The sequence below is a fragment of the Labeo rohita genome, chromosome 25 (genome assembly GCF_022985175.1).
Source record: "Labeo rohita strain BAU-BD-2019 chromosome 25, IGBB_LRoh.1.0, whole genome shotgun sequence".
In the NCBI taxonomy this organism is placed as follows: domain Eukaryota; kingdom Metazoa; phylum Chordata; class Actinopteri; order Cypriniformes; family Cyprinidae; genus Labeo; species Labeo rohita.
In genome coordinates, this window is record NC_066893.1 from 23,186,929 (window position 1) to 23,210,656 (window position 23,728).

The 23,728-nt window shown below is 33.3% G+C and overlaps 1 protein-coding gene across 4 annotated transcripts; it reads left to right on the forward strand.

Moving 5' to 3' along the window:
- The first annotated feature begins 717 nt into the window (after positions 1 to 717).
- sin3aa (SIN3 transcription regulator family member Aa) lies at positions 718 to 20,898 on the forward strand. Of its 4 annotated transcripts, XM_051099955.1 has the most exons (21): positions 2,377 to 2,518; positions 3,076 to 3,286; positions 4,411 to 4,611; positions 4,719 to 4,825; positions 5,863 to 6,166; positions 6,245 to 6,493; positions 6,576 to 6,728; positions 7,892 to 8,047; positions 8,171 to 8,260; positions 8,361 to 8,479; positions 9,837 to 10,047; positions 10,145 to 10,261; positions 10,351 to 10,589; positions 12,508 to 12,691; positions 12,788 to 13,370; positions 13,488 to 13,657; positions 14,943 to 15,116; positions 15,193 to 15,285; positions 17,844 to 17,938; positions 18,044 to 18,239; positions 20,666 to 20,898. In XM_051099955.1, exons 2-21 carry the CDS (start codon positions 3,107 to 3,109, stop codon positions 20,894 to 20,896), a joined length of 3,852 nt encoding a protein of 1,283 aa, XP_050955912.1. In that variant the 5' UTR covers positions 2,377 to 2,518; positions 3,076 to 3,106; the 3' UTR covers positions 20,897 to 20,898. The 4 variants fall into 4 exon arrangements, with proteins under 4 accessions (XP_050955910.1, XP_050955912.1, XP_050955909.1 ...); XM_051099953.1 differs by lacking the exon at positions 2,377 to 2,518 and adding an exon at positions 718 to 826 and having other exon boundaries at positions 5,863 to 6,493; XM_051099952.1 differs by having other exon boundaries at positions 5,863 to 6,493.
- The last annotated feature ends 2,830 nt before the right edge of the window (positions 20,899 to 23,728 follow it).

The window sequence follows — 23,728 nt, forward strand, 5'->3', positions numbered from 1 at the left end:
GATTTATCCTCTGGAATGGTAATTTTATCAGAGGAACCCCGCCAAAAAACATGTATTTTACCCCCCCCCCAAATGATATTCATCATTTTTACTGGGGACCGCCTCAAAAGGCGACTGAGCTACTTTTGGGCTAGTTTAATTAGCAATTGGGCGGGTTTTGTTGTGACAACCTGGCAACCCTGGCGATAACAAAAGTGTCATCTCTGTCAGTGGCATATAGTGAAATTCAAAGAGTGTTCTTTACTGGGTTGCCAGGGTTTTTTTTTTTTTTTTTTACAAAAAACCTCCCCAGTTGCTATTCAGTAGCCCAATCGCGTTTTGAGGGGGGTCCCCCAAAAATCGCGTTAGGTGGGGTAAAACACACGTTTTTTGGCAGGGTTCCCCTGGTAAAAGCAGCATTCTAGGGCATAAATATGTTATAGGGGTCGTTTCACCTTTAAACTTTTTTTTTTTTTTTTGCAAAAACTAGATAATTAAAATATTGAAAAGGTGTTCTGTAATTTGTAATGGAAATGTACCTAGTGTCAAAGCAGCCTTGTTCTTTATTTTTTTTTTGTTTTGCTTTACTCTAAGGTATTTGAGATGTATTAACACACACTTCTGTGTAATTTCAGAGTAAATGTGATCTCAAATTATAAAGTAAAACATCCAGTGCAATACTACAGGTGTGTTTAAGCTGCGAGTACATCTCTGTGCCTATGCATTTGGCGGGTGGTATTCAAATCCAGATGACGCATGCCGTCACGTAGACCAATGGGAGGAGAGGGGGGCGTTCCCAACTATTTGTTCCAAACACGAATCCGGAGTGCGAGGCTCTTTTTCGCAGGTATGTAGCAGCTGGGCAAAAGAAAACAAATTTATGTTGTCCTCTTTTGATCGAATATACGTTTCTGTCGGTGTTTGAGTGCTTTCTGCAGGGGGCTGGTCGTTCAGGAGATTTTAGTGTATTAATCGGGCTGTTCGTTCGATCATGGCACATTAAGGGGAGAAAAAGGGGCAAAGCTTTGGCCAACTGAAGCAGCAAAGAAACGTGGATGTCTGTGTTATGACACACAAACCCATCCGATGCTTTCCCGATGGCTTTTCTAACTTGTTTTTGATCTGAAAGCAGATCTGTAGCTCTGTCTGGTGTTCAGAGGGGGAGGGAAGAGGTGCTCAAACACGGTTAGACATTTTCCCCTTCAGTCTCCCAGTAAACAAAGAATATTAGATCAGCTGGCGTGTTTGTGCTGTAATGTATGATCGGATCTCTCATTTCAGATCTTCGCATGATCACATAGCGAGTCCGTGTTCATGCGATCTGATTTTTAGTTCCCATTTTGACTTTGGGTCTGATTACTAAAGGACAACATGTCATGATAGAGGCGTGTGTGGTTCTGGTGTCATGTTCGTGTGTGCTTGTTCAATCCAATAATCGGGAGACCATGAAATGTGTCCTTAATAAACGTTTGAGGGTGTTTATACGCGGATCTTTTGTTCGCTGTCGTGTTGTCGCGTTCGGGAACGTGGGGAATATTTGAGCGCTTTGCACTAAAATCAATCCCAACTTGTTCGTTCTTTAAGTTTGAGCTGTTTCGGCTGTTTTGTTTTGGGTTTTGTCCGTATTTTAAGCGAAACGCTGTGCACGCATACACACGCGAGCCTCAGCTCTGACTGACTGCGGACGGACGGGGCGAGGAATCCCGGGCACTAGCTTAAGCTCCGCCTCTCGTGGGCGGAGCGTGGCAATATGAGCCTCACGTCATACATAACGCCCTCTCGGAGCGCCCGACCAATCCGATTCGACGATTCCACCGCGTAAACGCCCCTGTGGGCTTGCGTCACGCTTTACGCGTTCTCAGAGCGTCTGGCCAATCGGAGTCGAGAATTCTACAAGAGGCGTTTATTTAATAAAATCCCTCATTCTGATTGGCGAACTCCTCTGAGGGGGCGTAAAGAATGACGTAACCTCAGGCAGGAAGTTCAGGAAGTTGCTGAACGCATTCAGACATAATGCCGCGGTTTTATTAGTAGTATCATAAAGAGTGATGGCGCATGAGAGTAAAGTTAAGCCTGACCAGATCGTTATTCACTCTCCAGTCTATAAATACAGCATACGTGCTGCTCAAAGTCAGTCGTTGTTTTAAGGAGTTTGTTTGTTTGTTCGTTTATTTATGTGTGTGTGTGTGTGTGTGTGTCTAACTGAGTTTTGTGTGTGAAGCAGTAGGGTTTGGGCTCAACCCCCCTAACAATGTTAATACTACTTTGAGTGACAGTTGAGAACTTCAATAAAAATACAATCAAGTCTCGTCTCCTGAGCAAGCAGCCAATCAGAGACTAAGTGGGCGGAGACATGTTCGCAAAGCCTATATGTTAGCCCCGCCCCTTTCAGCGCTTGTTTTCAACAGGATTTTTTTTTTTGCGCTAGTTGATTTTAAACTCAGTTTTAATGTATTTTATCGCTGTTTTCGCTGAGTTTTAGTATTTCGGTGATATTTTAATAGCCGTAGTGAACTATAAGCGCAGCTAGCAGACGCGGGTGAGTCTCAGAGGTATAAAGTACCAGTTTTATTCAGTATTTCTAAACTTTTTTTTTCCTTTCAGTAACCTGGTTTTCTGTCAGGCGCAAACTTCAGACCTTTACTTTTCTTAGTTTCTTTGCTAAAGCCGAAATTCTTGACTAAACTTGGTTACTTTTAGTCGCTGGTTAGCAAGTTAGCATTAACTGTCTGCATGTGCAGGAGACGCACGGACACACACACACACACACACACACTAAGCACATGTATATACACACACTCATATACATTTATATACGCACTTATTTATACACACCTATGCAGTTATGTATACACTCGCCATGCACATGTGTATATACATTTATATACACTCCATACACATTTACATGTACATTTATTTGTACATCATATACATTTATATACGCGTGTTCACTCTGCTGCTCATGTATGTATACACACCATGCACGTTTGTATCTACATTAAGTCTACACTAAGTAAATCTCCTGTTGGTAATGGTTTGGACTACAGCCAAATCATGATATTTAATAAGATGCCTACTTTGTCTTGTCTGTTCCAGGTCTTAGTTTCCGTCTGAGTATGAGTACAGCATGAGGAGGCGTTTAGAGGATCAGGAGCCAGTGTTCACCCCACAACAGCGCCGGCTTCCCGGCAGCGCCGAGGGCTTTCAGCACAGGGTTCTTGCCCCAGCACCTGCCGTATTCGAGGCTGTGGCTGACGGCATGCAGCCTACTCCAGGAATACAGTATCCGGTTCCCCAAGCATACCAGGTGCATTATAGCTCCAAGGAAATGTGTTCACACTGCATGTGTTTAATCCAGAGTGACTCCAGAATCTACAGTTTGGCTGAATAAGCAGTACTAGAGGACCAAATGATATTTGGTTTGATTTTGGTTTTATATTTTCTGTTTTCATTTTACTTTTAGCTGTGTTATTTATATATATAATAATAATTAATATACTATATATATTTATATATAGTATATAGTTTTTAAATGATTTTAAAGAATTATTTTCTGCTTACCAAGCCTGCTTTTAGCAAGCAGTAATATTGCGAAATATTTAAAATAACTGCTTTGTATTTGAAATTATTTTAAAATGTAATTCATTCCTGTGATCAAAGCTGAATTTCTAATGAAATCATTCTAATATGCTGATTTGCTGTTTAAGAAACTTAAACTTAAATTTTGATATTATTATTATTATCTGTAAAATATATATATATATATATATATATATATATATATATATATATATATATATTTTTTTTTTTTTTTTTTTTTAGAAATTGTAGAAATTAATACTTTTATTTAGCAAGGATGATTTAAATTGATCAAAACTGATGATAAAGACATTTATAATGTTACAAAAGTTTTCCATTTCAGATAAACACTATTCCTCTGAACTTTCTATTCATCAAAGAAACCTGAAAAATTTCTTTGAATTCAAAAATCAGCTGTTTTCAATATTATAATAACGAATCAGCAACAAATCAGAATATTATTTCTGAAGGATCATGTGACTGGAGTAATGATGCCAAAAATTCAGCTTTGAAATCACAGGAATAAATTACATTTTAAAATATATGCAAATAGAAAGCAGTTAATTTAAACAGTAAAAATATTTCAGAATTTTACTGTTTTTGCTGTACTTTGGATCAAATAAACACAGGCTTGGTGAGCAAAAGAGAGTTCTTTAAAATACACTAAAAATCTTACTGTTCAAAAACTTTTGACTCACTCCAAATACCTGTATATTAAACATCAAATATATTCTGAAACATTTTACATTCAGTAAGGACAGAATAATTGTTTTTCCCCAGTTAAGACTATTATGATTATGAAAGATCTTCATTTATTTATTAACGAGATCTTTGCACCGTTGCTGTTTTAAGGTGTCCACAGTGGCCCAAAGCTCAAGTGGTCACGGTCACACTCCCAGTCCGGCGGCGGCAGCGGCAGCGGCCCACAGTGGTGCTCACCATCATGCTCCAGCACCTGTCCAGGCCCACGGTCCTGCACCGGTGCAGGGTCACAATCACCCCCCCACCCCCTCTGTATCCGCACAGGGGCAGCAGCAGTTTCAGAGACTCAAGGTGGGATAGGATTTTGTGTTTGGGTTGTTTGGGAGTTAAACAAATGCGGTCTTGCAATAGCAGCTGTCTGCGTGAAATAAACTGAATTGACATTTTTACCCCTGCAGGTGGAGGACGCCCTGTCTTACCTAGACCAGGTGAAGCTACAGTTTGGCAATCAGCCACAGGTCTACAATGATTTCTTGGATATCATGAAAGAGTTTAAATCTCAGTGGTGAGTTCATTCACATGTAGGGGTGTCATAACAAAATGTTAGTAGTTAAAAGGATAGTTTACTCAAAAATGAAAATTCTGTCATTAATTACTCACCATCATTTCGTTCCAAACCCGTAAGACCTTCGTTCATCTTCACAACACAAATTAAGATTTTTTTGACGAAGTCCTAGAGCTTTCTGACCCTGCATAGACAGCAACACAATTGACATGTTCAAGGCCCAGAAAGGTAGTAAGGACATTGTTAAAATAGTCCATGTGACAACAGTGGTTAACCACAATGTTATTAAGCTACGACAATACTTTTTTTTTCTTTGTGCACAAAAAGTATTCTCATAGCTTCATGATGTGACATAGACTGTTCTATTCAGGGTTATAAAGCACTTAGATTTAATCAAAAATATCTTAATTTGCGTTCTGAAGATTGAAATTTGGAACAACATGAGGGTGAATAATTAATGACAGAATTAGCATTTTTGGGTGAACTATCCCTTTAAGGTAAATATCAACTTGTAATCAAGTAAGTGATTATAAATTACACTGCTGTTTAAAATTTTTTATATTTTTTGAAAGAAGTTTATCGAATGAGTCTTCAGATGGATCAGAATGTCACATGATCAGAAATAATTTTAATAAGAAACGTTTCTTATTGTATTAAATAGTTGCATAATATTTTCGTGGAAACAGGGTTTTCAGAATTATTTGCTGATTAAAAAGTTCAAAAGAACAGCTTTTATTTGAAACAGATATTTAGCGACATTATAAATGTCTTTACTGTCACTTTTGATCATTTTAATGCACCCATACTGAATAATAGCATGCGTTTTTGAAATTTATCAGTTAAAATTCTTATGATGTTTCTTTTAATTTAAGCAAAGCCATGTTGTCAGAAAAATATGTTATTGCCATCTTCTCACATTCAAATTCTGCCCTATATAATTTCCCATAATGGTAGATAGTTTCACTGGGAAGTACAGTAGTTAATCATAATTATAGTTAATCATTTCAAATACTTTCTTTCTCTCTCTCATTCTGCAGTATTGACACACCGGGCGTAATCAGCAGGGTGTCGCAACTCTTCAAGGGTCACCCTGATCTCATTATGGGGTTTAACACATTTCTTCCACCGGGATACAAGATTGAAGTCCAGACCAATGACCTGGTTAATGTGACTACACCCGGTCAGATCCACCACATCACACCTCACGGCATCTCCGTGCAGAACATCCCCACCAGACCACCGCCGCCGCCGCCACCCCCGCCACAGCTCCAGAACCAGATCCCCGCGAACCCTCCCAACCTGGCGTCCACACCTCCCGCCCAACCCACACCGAAAAGCAAGGTAGTCACACTGAAAAATTTCAAAACTTTTACAAGGTCCTGGTTTGGTCCGTATTTTTTATCATCTCTCTCTACACAGCCGCTGCAGTCTCCGGCTTTGACTCCGAGCAGTCATCCCAATCCGTCCATCCCTCCGTACGCGTCCCCGCGTTCGCCCCCGCTGCAGCCCCTCACCCCCATCAACAGCATGCCCACCGCCCCGCCGTTGCAGAACAACCAGCCCGTGGAGTTCAACCACGCCATCAGCTACGTCAACAAGATTAAGAACCGCTTCCAGGGCCAGCCCAACATCTACAAATCCTTCCTTGAGATCCTGCACAAGTATCAGGTCGGGCCAGACACCTGAAAATACTTAATTAGTAAATTATAATTCACAATCCACTTACACATATACTTCTTTTGATTTTCAGAAAGAGCAGCGTAATGCAAAAGAAGCAGGTGGGAGCTACACCCCGGCCCTGACTGAGCAGGAAGTTTATGCTGAGGTGGCCCAACTCTTCAAAAACCAGGAAGATCTGCTCTCCGAATTCGGACAGTTCCTGCCAGATGCCAACAGCTCTGTGGTGAGTTTGATTGAGGCTCTGCCTCCATGTTGACCCCGCCCACTGAACTGATACATTACTCTAGTTTTAGAATTTTTTAATCTACATTTTGAACAGTCTGTAACTGAAAAGAGTGATTTTTGTCATTTTCAGGAGTTTAGGGTCAGTTTAAACTGGTTACTTAAGCATCACTGAGATGCTGTAATAGGTTTTGCAAAGTTATTTTGTCGGTTTTTATTTTCATTTTAAAGTTGTAGTAATTTTGTTATTTTTTCTCTGTTTTTTTAGTTTATATATTCAGAGCTTGATGCTTATTTTCTTCCCAAGAAGACTATTTGCTCCTAAGTTGAAAATTAGGATTTTCTAGCGCTGCCCTTGACTAAAGTTTTTTCTGGTTAACTAGTAGTCATTCATTTTAAGTTGACTATTAGTTGCACGCTTATTAATAAAGCATATAAATCATTATAATAAGCTTTTAATTGCCTACATAGCCTAGTAAGCACTCAAGTGCATACATAAAACTTGCCACAGCACACCAGCGGAAGTAATGATTATGAATGTGTCAGGGACAAAGAGCAAGGAGACTGCATTAACGTTTTAATAATTTATTAATAAACTAGTGCTTTCTTTGTTTTCACCTTAAGAGGTGAAGTCAACGACACTGACTCGTCATCTCCACAGTAGTGATGCGCCTGTATGCATGTTTCATACGAATTACATAATCTGAGAATATTTAGTTTCTATTTAAAATGGTTCATTTAAAAGTAGACACTTCATTCTGTATAGATATATTTTTTCATGTCTGCATGGCAATTAAACATGAAGTTGTTAAGTTTCGCACTCAAGTTCACAGAGACCTAAACGCAGAAAGCACATCCTGTTTGCTTTCATTATTTTACAAAAGCGCAATATTTTGTTGTTATTGTGAGTGCACACAAATAAACACACATACATGTCAAAAGATGTGTTATTTTTATCTGTGTGACCAAAAATGACAGAGTATTTTAAGGGCAAGTTTAAAAACCTCCATCTGTCATGCAGTAAACGTGCTCCTGAATACATTTCAAAGTTTGCACACATCTATTGCAATGCTAATGCTAATGCTAGTAAAACGCTTTTGGTTACTTCAGTATGTGACGTTAAACAAGGTGAAAATGCCGTTTCCTGCCATTTATTTCCTCTAGCTGCTGAGCAAGACGACGGCAGAAAAGGCAGAATCTGTGCGTAACGATCACGGCGGAACGGCCAAGAAACCGCAGCTCAATAACAAGCAGCGGCCCAATCAGAACGGCTGCCAGATACGCAAGCACTCGACTACAGCCGTCACCCCACCTGTGAAGGTACAGGAAATTGTTACATTTATGGAAATACATTTCACTATATATTGAATGAATTTCATAATATGTTTTTTGTGGAATAACTTTTTAAATATCTAATTATTTTATTTATTTATTTATTTTCAGAAAAAGCTCAAGTTAATGAATATCAAAGATTCGTCCGTGGCAGAGGCTGGCAAACATGGTGGAGGAACAGAGTCTCTTTTCTTTGACAAAGTGAGTAGCTAATGTAGTGATGTTGATGTAATATGCAGGTTGTTTTTATCTTAAAAGTTTCGATTTCCTATTTTGACTGACCTTATTGGTGCATTCATAGGTGCGGAAAGCTTTACGAAGTGCTGAAGCATATGACAACTTTCTCCGGTGCCTGATCATTTTTAACGAAGAGATCATTTCTCGTGCTGAGCTGGTTCAACTTGTGGTTCCATTCCTGGGGTAAGTCCATTTTGAAGTGGATTTGAACTGTATGCATGTTATGTTATTTTTATTTATTTTATTTTATTTTAATTTGTTTATTTTAAAAAGTGCTTAATTTAAATAAATTACAAATGTAGTTTATCTTTTTATCATATCATTTTTTTATTATTTTATTTTATTTAATTTTTTTTATTTACTTAAATAGAACTTCCCTAGCATATATTATTAGTATTATTGTGTTATAGTGGGTAGTGACACAACATTTCTGGCAATAATCTTTTGTTTTATTTTAATTTTTTTATTATTTATTTATTCATATTTATCTTTTTTTTTTTTTTTTTTTTTTTTTTTTTTTTTTTTTGCAAAACTGTCTGAGAAATTATTAGAGTAGTGGAATGATTTATTTATTTATTTACTTATTTACTTAATTATTTATTTATTGATTGATTGATATTTTTTTTTTTTTTTAAACAAAACTCCTTCATTCATCCATTTATTTTTATGTTAATTTATTTTTGTATTTATTTCAAAGCTGCCCCCAGTATTTATTTTTATTTTTATGTGTATTTATTAATTTATTTTTATAACAACTTCCATTTATTAGTGTAGTAGGTTTGTGTTATTGCGTTATTGCCAAAACATTTTCAGCAATAATCTTTTTTTTTTTTTTTATAAATATATTTTATTTGCTTACTACAGTAGTGGGTTAGCAGTTGGCAATAGTATTACATTTATTTTATTTTATTTGATATTTCATTTTATTTTATTATTTTGTGTGTAGCAGTAGTGGGTTTATGTGTTTACGTATTAGCTATTATATTATATTATATTATATTATTCAAATGTAGTAGTTGACCAATGTGGGGTTTTCAGATATTTTTTTACATTTATTTTATTTTATTTTATTGTACTTTTTGTTTTTTGTTTTGTTTTTGTTTTGTTTATTTTTTTCCTCAATGTATTTATCAGTAGTGGGTTAGCAATTAGTAATAATATTACATTTATTTTCTATTTTATTTTATTATTTTGTATTTACCAGTAGTGGGTTTATGTTTTTACCTATTATATTATATTATATTATATTATATTATATTGTATTGTATTGTATTGTATTGTATTGTATTGTATTGTATTGTCCAAATTTAGTAGTTGACCAGTGTGGTGTTTAGATATTTTATTTTATTTTTTTTATTTTATTTTATTTTATTTTATTTTATTTTTACAAAAATCCTTTGCTGTAGTTAAATTTGTTTTGCCATTCATTCATTCATTCATTTTTATTTTTATTTATGTTTCTATTTATTACAAAGCTGCCTCTAGTTTTGTTTTGCAGTAGTGGGTTTGTGTTTTTACTAATTAGCCCATTTTCCCCTAGCAAATTTCCTGAGCTGTTCACTTGGTTTAAAAACTTCCTTGGATATAAGGAGATGTCACACCTGGAGACGTACCCAAAAGAGCGAGCCACTGAAGGAATTGCCATGGAAATTGACTACGCTTCATGTAAGCGTCTGGGCTCTAGTTATCGAGCTTTACCCAAGAGCTACCAGCTTCCCAAATGCACAGGAAGAACATCACTCTGTAAAGAGGTAACCGCTTCTTTACAAACCTTGCCAGCTTTATAATCAACATGCATCATACTGCAAAAGTTTTTTTTAAGAAACTGTTTCTTTGTGGATGTATCAGGTGCTGAATGATACCTGGGTTTCCTTCCCCTCCTGGTCTGAGGACTCCACGTTTGTCAGCTCCAAGAAGACTCAGTATGAAGAGCACATGTACAGGTGTGAGGACGAACGATTCGAGGTGAGACGTTTCCACACACAAACATTTTTAGCGGTTCCTCTTGTTGTGATGTAATGTTTGCTAACAATGTCGTTGGCTCCTCCTTCTAGCTGGATGTCGTCTTGGAAACCAACCTGGCCACCATTCGTGTGCTGGAGGCGGTTCAGAAGAAGCTGTCTCGGATGTCTGCGGAAGAGCAGGCCAAATTCCGACTGGACAACACTCTGGGCGGCTGCTCGGAGATCATCCACAGGAAAGCCATCCAGAGGATATATGGAGACAAAGCTCTGGACATCATCGACGGGCTGAAGAAGAATCCGGCAGTGTCTGTTCCCATTGTACTTAAGAGGTTAGAGAGAACGCCCTTCAAATGGCTCAATATGTTATGTTTATTATAGTACATTGTAGTATATTATTCAAACTTACAGGTTGACAAGTGAGTTTTTCAAATATTTAAATATATTTATTGTTACTGATTTATTTTCTGCCCCAGGATTTTTTTTACGCATTAGTGGGTTTGTGTTGCATTTTACATTGGCATTAATATTACTCTAGTACTATATAATATATCATAATATTCAAAAAATAAATGATTAATCAATGTTTTTATAATATAATATAATATAGTATAATATAATATAATGTAATATAATACGTCGGCACCAATAGTCTCTTGGTTAGTTCATTGACATACAGGGCAACTGTGCTCACTGTGACCTAAGTTTGATTCCCGTCTCGAGGTCCTTTGCAATCTCTTCACTGTTTTGTAAAATAGTATTTTTTTTAATAATGAGTATATGTTTTTTAATAAATGTGCTGTATTTTGTTGTATGTAGCTATCTAAAAAGTCATTAATGATTTTAAATAATTTTATATATAATTTCTAATTATATTTCCAATTATTTTTTCATTAATTCAAAATTAGTAGTTCACCATTGTGGGGTTTTCAAACATTTTTCATTTTATTGTTGTTTTTTCTCATTATTTTGTATTTAGCAGTAGTGAGTTTGTTTTTACATATAAACTATTATATTATATTATATTATATTATTTTATCAAAATTTATTAGTTAACCAATGTGCAGTTTTCAGATTTTTATTTTATTTTATTTTATTTTATTTTATTTTATTTTATTTTATTATTTTTGTATTTCCCAGCATGTATTTAGTAGTAGTGGGTTAGCAATTATCAGTAACATTACATTTATTTTAGATTTTATTTTATTGTTTTGTATTTAGCAGTATTGGGTTTATGTTTTTGCATATTATATGATATGATATGATATGACATTATATTATTATATTATATTATATTATATTATATTATATTATATTATATTATATTATATTATGTTATATTATGTTATATTATGTTATATTATGTTATGCAAATTTATTGGTTAAGCAATGTGGGGTTTTCAGATATTTTATTATTTTTGTATTTCCCAGCATGTATTTAGTAGTAGTGGGTTAGCAATTAGCAATAACATTACATTTATTTTATTGTATAATTTATTTTATTGTTTTGTATTAAGCAGCATTGGGTTTATGTTTTTGCATATTATATTATATTATGTAATGTTATATTATATTATACAAATTTATTGCTTAACCAATGTGGGGTTTTCAGATTTTATTTTATTTTATTTTATTTTATTTTATTTTATTTTATTTTATTTTATTTTATTTTATTTTATTTTATTTTATTTTATGTATTTCCCAGCATGTATTTAGTAGTAGTGGGTTATAGCAATTAGCAATAACATTACATTTATTTTATTGTATATTTTATTTTATTGTTTTGTATTTAGCAGTATTGGGTTTATGTTTTTGCATATTATATTATATTATATTATATTATATTATATTATATTATATTATATTATATTATAATCCAAATTTATTAATTAACCAATGTGGGGTTTTCAGATATTTTTTTATTTTAGTTTAGTTTTTTAGTTTATTTTAATTTAGTTTATTTCCCAGCATGTATTTATCAGTAGTTGGTTAGCAATTAGCAATAATAATACATTTATTTTCTTTTTTATTTCATTTTAATATCCTGTATTGTAATGTCCAAAATTAGTGGTTGACCAATGTGAGTTTTTCAAAGGTTTTATTTTATTTCATTTTATTACTACTACTTGTTTTTATTTAGCTGTTTCCAATATCTATCAATTAGCTGTTCTAATTCTTCTTTTGTTGTCGTTGAAATCAAATTGTTTTTTAACATATATTACGTATCTGCCCTCTCATTTTGCGTCTCAGGCTAAAGCTAAAGGAGGAGGAGTGGCGTGAAGCACAAAGGGGTTTTAACAAGATCTGGAGAGAGCAGAATGAGAAATACTACCTAAAATCTCTAGACCATCAAGGCATTAACTTCAAACAGAACGACACTAAGGTGCTGCGCTCGAAAACGCTCCTCAACGAGATCGAGAGCATCTTTGATGAGGTGAGACTTTCTTTATCCTCCAGTGAAACTTAAAAGGCTTTGTTCCTCTCAGAGAAATTAATTTTCCACACGACTGATGGTTGTGTGTTCGTTTAGCGGCAAGAACAGGCTTCGGAGGACAACAACCCGTCTCCTACCGGCCCTCACCTGACGCTGACCTACGAGGACCGGCAGATTCTGGAGGACGCGGCGGCGCTAATCATCCATCACGTGAAACGCCAGAGCAGTATCAACAAAGAGGACAAATACAAGATTAAACAGATCATCTACCACTTCATTCCCGACATGCTGTTCTCCCAAAGAGGAGTGCTGTCGGACGCCGAGGAGGACGATGAGGAGGAAGACATGGACGTTGACGAGGGGGCATCGAAGAAGCACAACGGGCTAACGGGAGGAGGTAGCGGCAGCCCGACAAAGTCCAAACTGCTGTTTAGCACGTCCACGGCCCAGCGTCTTCGCTCCTGCGAGGACGCGTACAATCTGTTTTACGTCAATAACAACTGGTACATCTTCCTACGGCTGCATCACACCCTGTGCTCACGTCTGCTGCGGCTCTTCGTGCAGGCCGAACGGCAGATCGAAGAGGACCTGAGGGAGCGCGAGTGGGAGAGGGAGGAGCTCGGGCTCAAACGGGACAAAAACGACAACACTGCTGTCCAGCTGCGTTTGAAGGAGCCCAGTGAGTCTTGAGAACAGCTGATTGAGAGTTTGTTTTTATCAGAATTAGATTTCATGTTGATTTTTGAAGCGTGGTGGATGTTTGTTGCTGATTTTAGAAACTCTGACTCTCTTTCAGTGGATGTCGATGTGGAGGATTATTACTCTGCGTTTCTGGAGATGGTGCGAAATCTGCTGGATGGGAATATGGAGGCGTCTCAGTACGAGGATTCGCTACGAGAGATGTTCACTATTCATGCCTACATCGCCTTCACCATGGACAAACTCATCCAGAACATAGTCAGACAGGTCTGTCTGCCCAAATGCTGTAATGTTTTTGTGTGTCATGCCTAAACACACCCTTTGAAATGATCATTTTAGCATTTTTGATCATGCTGTAAATTTGGTTTTTATTTCTTTCTCTTTTTTGCTTTGTATTTATAGTGTTAGTAGTTGTTTTTTTGTAAAAAGCTTGTAAAAATAAAACAATAATATTAGAAATATAATTAATTTTTATTTATAAAAGTATATTACAAAATATATATTGAATAATATATTGAAGAATTAATATTCCTAATGTTTTTTTTTTCTTACTTTTATTGCTGTTTATTCTCTTTAATATAATTTTTATTTACTTATTAGTTTATTTACTTTATATGTTTTCCTCATCATTTATGGATTTTTTTTTTTTTAGTTTAAAAATTACCTTTTTGGATATGAAATAATATATATATATATATGCCCTAAATATAAAATTCACTTTACCCCTTTTTACCTCGAGTTGATATTTTTTCTCAATGTATGACTTTTTTTTTGAAAAGCAAAATTGTAAAAAGTAAAGCAAAATAATACATAAGTATAGTTAACCATAATAATACAAAGTATTTTATGAAATATAAAGTTAATAAATCGTGTATAATAAACAGAAGAAAATGTATTAAAAAAAAAAACGGAAGAAGAAAGAAGGCTCGTTGTAAACTATTAAAATTTATGGAATTTATATTTAGAATTAATTTTTATTTATTTCTTTATTTTATTTTCTTATATTTCTGTTTATTCCCTTTATTTATTTAACTACAGAAAACTTTTTTGAAAAAACAAAAAAGATATTTTGTCTCATCATAATTTATGGATTTTTTTTTTTTTTAAGTATATATCATATGTTTCAAAATATACTTTTTTTAATTTACTTTTTAACATACTTTATTCTCTTTTATACCCCTTTATAACTCGAAAAATGCACAAATTATAAATGTGTGTGTGTGTGTGTGTTTTATATTTTATGGAATTTGCTTATATTCCATATATATATTTTTTATTTGTATTTATTTTTTATTTTACTTTATTATTCCCTTTTATAACATTTTATAATTTGTTTAATTAGTTCATAATTTCTCATTTATGTTTATTTACATATACTTTTTTTTTTTTTTGCTTTTGAAGTTCAATAATTTTTTTTACGTCAAAAAACACCATATATTCATCTTCAGTTTTGATTTTTAAGTTACATAGTTGGATTCTTTAGCCTTTTTAAAATCCTTGATTTGATTGGTAGGATATGAAAATCTCTCTTTCTCTCTGTCTCTGACTGTAGCTCCAGCACATAGTGAGTGAGGAGATCTGTGTTCAGGTCACTGAACTGTACCTGAGTGAGAGCAGCCACTCAGCCACAGGTGGATCTCTGCTCACACAGAGCAGCAGGGCACCGGCGGAAATGTCTTACCAGCGCAAAGCCGAGCAGCTCATGTCCGACGAGAATTGCTTTAAGGTAGAGTTTCAACTTGAGCGGCTACATCGAAGGCCACATGTACACAGTATTAATATTTCTCTTTCTCTCACTCTAGTTGATGTTCATGAAGAACAGAGGAAACGTTCAGCTCACTGTAGAGCTGCTGGACACAGAGGAGGAGAACTCAGATGGGCCAATGGAGATCGAGGTGAACTTGACCAACTGATTCACATATCAAACAATGAAGGAAACGTCCCCTGTTCTGTCATTTTGAACTGAATTGACATATTGTAGTGATTTTAAAAACGGAATAATTAAACATTTTTAATGAAGTAGTAATACAGTGGAAAAATGAAAAATTTTATATATATAGGGGTGTAACGATACATGTATTCGTGCCAAACCGTCACGATACGGGCATCTCGTTTCAGGGCATGAGGCCTCACAACGAATACAGGCAATTCACCCTCATTCCAGAAGGGGGCGTTAATTAATAATTCTGTATTTGCGATTTATCCAAATGCTAAACTATTATTTATTATGTAAATTACAGACTTTGTACTTCTGTGGCGTTCTTACGGTGACACAGTGAGGCGGGCGCGCTGATGTTTCATTCACTGTGTTTTGTGTTTGCGTGTGCCGGTGCGAATACTTCAACTTTCCTCATACCAGCAAAATCAACTTAAACAAAAAAACAAATAGGATGTCGCTTTCTGCCGTTTGAGTTTCCTTTCTGTCACAAAACTAAACCCAAACTCAGCAAATATAGGCTATGTTCCGTGTCGCACAGTTTTTTCCTCTTGTCTATCAGTTAACTAGATTAAGTATATTTCAAGTATTTATTCCTTGTATGTATACATGTAAGTTACTGCAGATTTTATAGCCTATATGTTACATTAATTTGATATAATATTTAGTATTTTCACATGTAGGTGGAAAAAAATTGTAATTTGTACTACTGTCTGTTTAAAATAAATTAAAAGAAACCTAGCATAGCAGATGTTTTTTTTTCTGTTGTACCGAATCGTATCGAACCGTGACACCCGACCAAGGTACGTACCGAACCGTGACATCTGTGTACCGTAACACCCCTAAAAAAGAAAATAAAAATAAATAAATAAATAAATATATATATGTGTGTATGAGTGTGTATATATGTATATGAGTGTGTATATATGTGTATGTGTATATATATATATATATATATAATTTATTTATTTATATATGCACACACAAAAATTAGTAAATAATTAATAAATAAATACAGGGGGAAAATACATTTGCTTGAATTTTAAAAATATAAAAAAAAAATTAAATAATATTAATTCAGTAATAATAATAATAATAATTACATTTTAAAAAGTCACACCCAGATATTATTCCTCAGTTCCAGGGTTACTATAGTTAGTGTGTGTGTGTGTGTATATATGTATATATGTATGTATGCATGTATGTATGTATGTGTGTGTATATATATATATATATATACACATATATTTATATATATATATATATATATGTATATATATATGTGTGTGTGTGTGTGTGTGTGTGTGTGTAGGGTTTTATTTCAGGGTTATTATAGTTACTTTAACCTAAAACCACAAATACATACAGGGGAAATAATACATTTCTTTGAAATTTAAAAATGTATAAAAATAATGAATAAATAATAATAAAAATTTAAAAAAGGTTTATTTATTTATTTGTTTATTTATTTTTAAAGTCACATTCATAAATTATTCTTCCATTCCAGGGTTTTTCTAGTTACTTGAACACTAAAACCACAAAAATAACAAATAAATAAATAAATAAATAAATATAGAAATAAATGCAGGCAACAAAATGCATTTAGTTGAATTAAAAAATTGTGTGTGTGTATACATACATACATACATACACACACACACACACATATATATATATATATATATATATATACATACACTACCGTTCAAAAGTTTGAGGTCAGTACTTTTTTTTTTTTTTTTTTTTTTTTTTTAAGAAATTAATACTTTTATTCACCAAGGATGTATTAAGTTAATAATTAAAAGTTTATTAAAATTTAATAATAAATAATTTACATTGTTATAAAATATTTATATTTTGAATAAACACTGTACTTTTTAAACTTGTTATTAATGAAAGAATCCTGAAAAAAAAAAAAATTACAGGTTCCAAAAAATATTTGGCAGCACAACTGTTGATATTATCCAACATTGATCATTCTAATAATAAATCTGCATATTAGAATGATTTCTGAAGGATCATGTGACACTTAAGACTGGAGTAACAGCTGATAAAAATTCAGCTTTTCATCACAGGAATAAATTCTATTTTAAAGTATGTTAAAATAAAAAACATTATTTTATATTGTAAAAATATTTTGCAATATTACTGGGTTTTTTTTTTGTTTTTTTTAATCAAATAAATGCAGCCTTGATGAGCATAAGAGACTACTTTAAAGACTATTACAAGTCTTACTGACCCCAAACTTTTGAACGGTAGTGTGTGTGTGTGTATATATATATATATATATATATATATATATATATATATACATATACATATACATATACGTGTATATATACGTGTATATATATACGTATATATACATACACATACATACATATGTATGTGTGTGTGTGTAAAAACATATAGCATTTTACTGATAATACATGTTCACAACAATGTTCACTGATTAAAAACAAATGTTCATTGTTTGTTTTTCTAACGAATTCTTCCTGTTCTCATGGTCACATGTAGCGCTGGTCGGATTACGTTGTGCGGTATCTGTCGACTGATTTCACGTCTCCAGATCTGAGGGATCATCTGTCTCAAAAGCCTGTGTTTCTGCCAAGGTACCCTGAGTTTGTGACTTCTGACCCCTGAACTTCCCAGCCAGTGATTGGTGATAGTGGTAAATACTGTTGGTTCGTCATCACAGTCCTCCTCTGTTTGTGTAGGAACCTGCGACGGATCCGTAAGTGTCAGCGTGGCTGTGAGCCTCAGGAGAAGGAGGTGAAGGACGGAGGCAGAAAAGAGAATGCAGACAGCATGAAGATGGAGTGCATGTTCAAACTCAACTCTTATAAGATGGTGTATGTCTTTAAATCTGAAGATTACATGTACAGACGCACAGCACTGCTGAGAGCACACCAGGTAAGATCGAACACCCCCACCCCCCCCCCAAAAGCAACGTGACAAAATGATGCTAATTGCAATCAGTATCATATTGTTGATATTCGCCAACACTTATTTTCTCTAAATGTCTAATACAGAAGAATTGCGTCCATTTTTTTTAAGCATGATTATTCAGTTTTGTTCATTTGAACATTTTTTTTTTTTTAACCTAGTTAACATTCTGTATTCTGTCACATGAATATATGATATGAATGCATGAACTAGCCCATCTAAAAAATTACTTTACCCCTCCCTTTTTTTTTAAAATGTTTTTTCTACATTGTATATTTGTTGCAGTTAGGTGGCATTGCAGTATAGCGTTTTAAAAACATTAAAAAAAAAAAAAAAAAACTAACATCCTTTTTATATATTGAAATATACAAAAGTGACTATGAAACTGCATTTACATACAAAATATTTTTTCTGTAAATTTATTTTCCACAAAAAAAGAAAAAGAAAAAAATAATTAAATATTAATTTAACATTAATAGGATAGGATATTAATAGGATTTAATATTTATATTGATGGTATTACATTTTGTTATTGTTATTAATTATGTTATTATTATTATTATTATTATTATTATTATATATATATATATATATATATATATATATATATATATATATATATATATAATACCACTTTGTTGCCAAATGGATTTTACTATTTATATTAATGGTATAAATAGCTTGGTATATTAAAAATTTAATATTTATATTATTAACATTGTGATATATTAAATTGTATATACATTATATACATTATATTATACAATATAATACATTATATTGTAATATATACTAATAGAAATTAAATACATTGTCAATTTGTGCAGTATTATGTATTTCTTTAGTTTGTGGCCAAATGTTATATTAATATTTATATTAATGGAATTTATATTATATAGATCAGTGTTTCCCAACCCTGTTCCTGGAGGCACACCAACACTACACATTTTCCAACTTTTCCTGATCAAACACACCTCAACTCATCATCTCGTTAGTAGAGACTCGAGGAACAGAAATATATTGGTCAGATAAGGGAGACATCCAAAATGTGCACTGTTGGTGTGCCTCCAGGAACAGGGTTGGGAAACACTGATATAGATTGATATTTATATTACATATTAATAGGATTTAACATTTATATTGATACTATAAAATAATTAGATTCTCATTTTGCAATTATATTAAATGTAGTTAATGCAATGCAATATCGTCTGAATGTATTTAAATATTAATTGAGCATTAATAGGATAGGATATTAATAGGATTTAATATATATATTGATGGTATTACATTTTGTTATTGTTATTGATGATGATGTTACTATTATTATCATTATTATTATATAATTAAATAAATTCTATAAAACTGCAATGACATTTATACATTGGCGTAAAATATGTAATGTGTATATATATATATGTGTGTGTGTGTGTGTGTATGTGTATATATATATCTATATATATATATGTATGCGTGTGTGTGTTTGTGTGTGTGTATATGTGTATATATATATATATATATGTACATTTGAAGTGGATCAAAAAAGTTCATCAAAGTTGTCCTAAGACAAGAACAGGTATTGTTTTGGTTTTAGGACAACTATTGATGAAAAGTTTTGATCCACTTAAATGTGTGATATGTATATGTGTGTGTGTGTGTGTGTATATATATATATATATATATGTGTGTGTGTGTGTGTGTGTGTGTATGTGTGTGTGTGTGTGTGTGTATATATATATATATATATATATATATATTATAAATGTATAATTTACAGAAAAATATTTTGGTTATGTTAAATCTGTAATATGTCATTGCAGTTTTATAAACATTTCCTCTGCATAGTCCTTTGTTGCCACATGGATTTTAATATTTATATTGATAGTATTATATAATGACTTTCTCATTTTGTAATTATATTAAATGTATTTAATATAATTAAATGCATTTTCAGTTCATGTGCAATGTCATTTTTTTCCCTCTGATTGGATTCAAATATTAATTCATATCAGTAAACTAGGATATTAATAGGATTTCATATTTATATTGATAGTATTAAATTGTATTATTATTATTATTATTATTATATCATTAAATACATTCTCAATTTATGTGCAATATGAATTTTGCCTCTGTTGTTGCTAATATGGATTTTAATTGAATTTGAATTAAATTTTATTTTTATTAATTTTCTTTCTTTAATTTAATTTTATTTTATTTTTGTTCTTGGTAATCAACAATATTTAGATTTTCGAGTCTTTCCCAAGCTACTTTCTATAATAAAAATGAAAAAATATATATTTTTTGCATTTTAAAAATAGTCCTTACCTGTCACTTACCACGGTGACTCTCAGCTCTCACGCTCTTTCTCTCTCTCTCTCTCTGTCTCTCAGTCTCACGAGCGAGTGAGCACACGTCTGCACCAGCGTTTTCACGCTTGGACTCAGCGCTGGGCGAAGGAGCACGTGACCAGAGAAATGGCTGCCGAAACCAGCAGATGGCTCATGGGAGAAGGGCGGGAGGGACTGGTGCCTTGCTCCACCACCTGCGACCCCGAGACCCTTCACTTCCAGCGCATTAACAAATACAGAGTCCAATACGGCAGCGGCCACAAGAGCCAGTGACATCCGCGAAGGCCAGAGCTCAGATTTTTAACAGTGTTTTTGTTTTTCCTTTTTATAAGCTGTTCCTGCAGAAACGCGGGTCGCCCAGTGCCAAAAAAAAAAACACGGGGTTGAAGACCTGTCAGTCAAACCCAGCCCGGACCAATCAGCACAGCTCTTACCGTAGACCAGCCCACGATCGCATACGTATATGGGATTTCGCGCATCTCTCGAATGCCATTCGAGTGTGTTCACTGGTTTTTGATAGTTTAGTCAAAAACAAATCACAGGCAGCAGATCTGAGGAAAAAGTGGTGGGAATGTCTTTATACGAAAACAAAAGCGTTTCAGGATAAGTGCACTTAACTTTGTGACTTTGAGAGATTTATTCTGCCACATCGTTTCAGAGAACAAAGATCTGAGGTGCGAATTTAGCATTGTAATATTAGATTGAACAAATTCCATTTTTACTTAAAAATATAGGCAAAAAATATAAATGCGACAGCAATAAAGATCTGCGTGAAGAAAACATACTTATATCTGCTCAGTACACCAGCTTACAGTGAACATGACCTGTGAATCATACACACACACACACACACACACACAGTTCAACAGTTTTGTAAATACCGTGTAAATATCACCAGACTTTTTTTATGCCAGATGTGTGTTGTGTTTAGTGCTTTAGTGTGGCGTTTAGGGAGAAAAAGCAAGCGGGAACCACATGGAAATCGACGACGGGACGGTTTATTACAGTTTTTACCAAAGGGAGTGGATTATTAAGGTCGGGGTTTGTTTTCTTTCTCCTTTTGTGTGTTTCCTTTGCTCTTCTGTTTTGTCTTTCTTTCTTTTATTAGTAAAAATGTTAATTTTGCAAAGTAGAAATGTATCCAGGTTCTTGTTTTTGCAATGGAAGTTTTTATAAGAAAAAAAAGCATTTTAATTTTTGAAGTTTGAATATGGATCTCGTTTCTGTACACTTTTATCACTGAGCATTTTTGGATAGACCTTCAGCCGCGTCCTCTGGCGAACGCACGCGCAGACACGACTCTTATGAATGTAAAGGTCTTCTCTATCGTTGTCAGAGGTTTCAGTCTTCACTCTGGATAGATTTCTGCTGGACAAATCTAAATCTAAATATATATACACATTTTAAAAATGAGTCACGAGCATGTCTTTTCTGTGGATCATTATAGACCCTTTATTTGCATATTATTTAAATTAATAAAAATTACATTTGTAGCATAAACACGTGGTTTGTTTTTGACTTGTTCACTTTCTGCACAAATGGACGGTGTGTAATTGCTGAAATGCTCCATGTCATGTTTTGTTGGTGATCAGGCTGTAGGTGTCATCCGTGGCCACCAGGAGGCGATGCACCCTTTTAGATTTGATGCTCTGGTTTCAGAGTTGTTTCTGTAAAGCTGAAGATTATTCTCTGGTTTTATGGTCAATTAATATGAGGATACCCATAATTATATAATTATGGATACTGTTAACCATAATTTGGAGGCAAATTTGAGGTAAATATAGCACTTTTTTTGTCCTTGTTGGTTTAAAAATAAATGAATATATATATATATATAAATATAAATATATATATATATGTGTATATATATATATATATATATGTGTGTGTGTATATATATATATATATATACATACATATATATATATATATATATATATATATATATATATATATATATATATATATATATATATATATATATATATATATATATATATATACATATATATATATATATATAATGTAACTAAAAGCTATGCAAGTATGCATACAATTGTTTATATATTTAATCAAAATGTTGCTATATATGTAAATATGTATTAAATAATTATACATAATTTACACAATACATTATATATTAATATTTAGATTAATACTTAATATATGTAACATAATATATATTAATAATGAATATAAAAATATTTATTTGAATATATATATATATATATATATGTATTAGATATTTTAAAATGTGGCTAAAAGCTACGTAAGTATACGCAGTTGTTTATATATTTAATTTTATGCACATATGTGTGTGTATTAGATAAAAATATATAAATAAATAATAAATGTATAAATAAATATAAATATATTATTTAAATTAATGCATAATGAATATATGTAATAAACTAAATAAATAACATTAATTTAATTTAAAAAAACTCTAAAAAGTGCTGGGTTATTTCTGTGAACACATTGTTGAGTTAATTGTGCTGGGTCAAAATTCTGGGTTGTTTGAGGTACTGTAAACACACAGTTGGGTTGATCATGCTGGGTCAAATGGACTCTAGGGGTTCTTTCACCACTGAACAAGCGGGGTTGGGTTATTTTAACCCAACCGGTTTGTTTATTTTTCCACTTCATCGAACATTCTGGATTCTTCACTCGTCTCCTCGTCAGGCGGTCACGCGATGCGAAGCTTTGAAAAGACTCGTTTCTCCCAAGGGGTACAACTCCGACCGGAAACTAACAATGAAATGAATTGTTCTAGCTATTAGACTGTGTTTTATAACGTCTACACCTACCCCAACCATAAACGTAGCCCTTACTATAATAAAAAAAAAAAAATTATTGTTGTACAGTGTGACAAAAATAACGTTAGACTTATGTGCGCATGCCCAGTAGCAAGAGCTGTATTCTTTCTAGCCAACACCTAGCTACGTGGTCACGCGGTGATGTATCGATCTGCTATTGGTCACACGGTTTCACGTGATATGAATTGGCAGAGTTCACGAAGCTTTAAATGTGCAATGCAGCGAAACGCCAAACTTTTGCACGCGTTTGCTTTTCTGAATGGAAGTCAACGGGACGAAAAGTGTAATC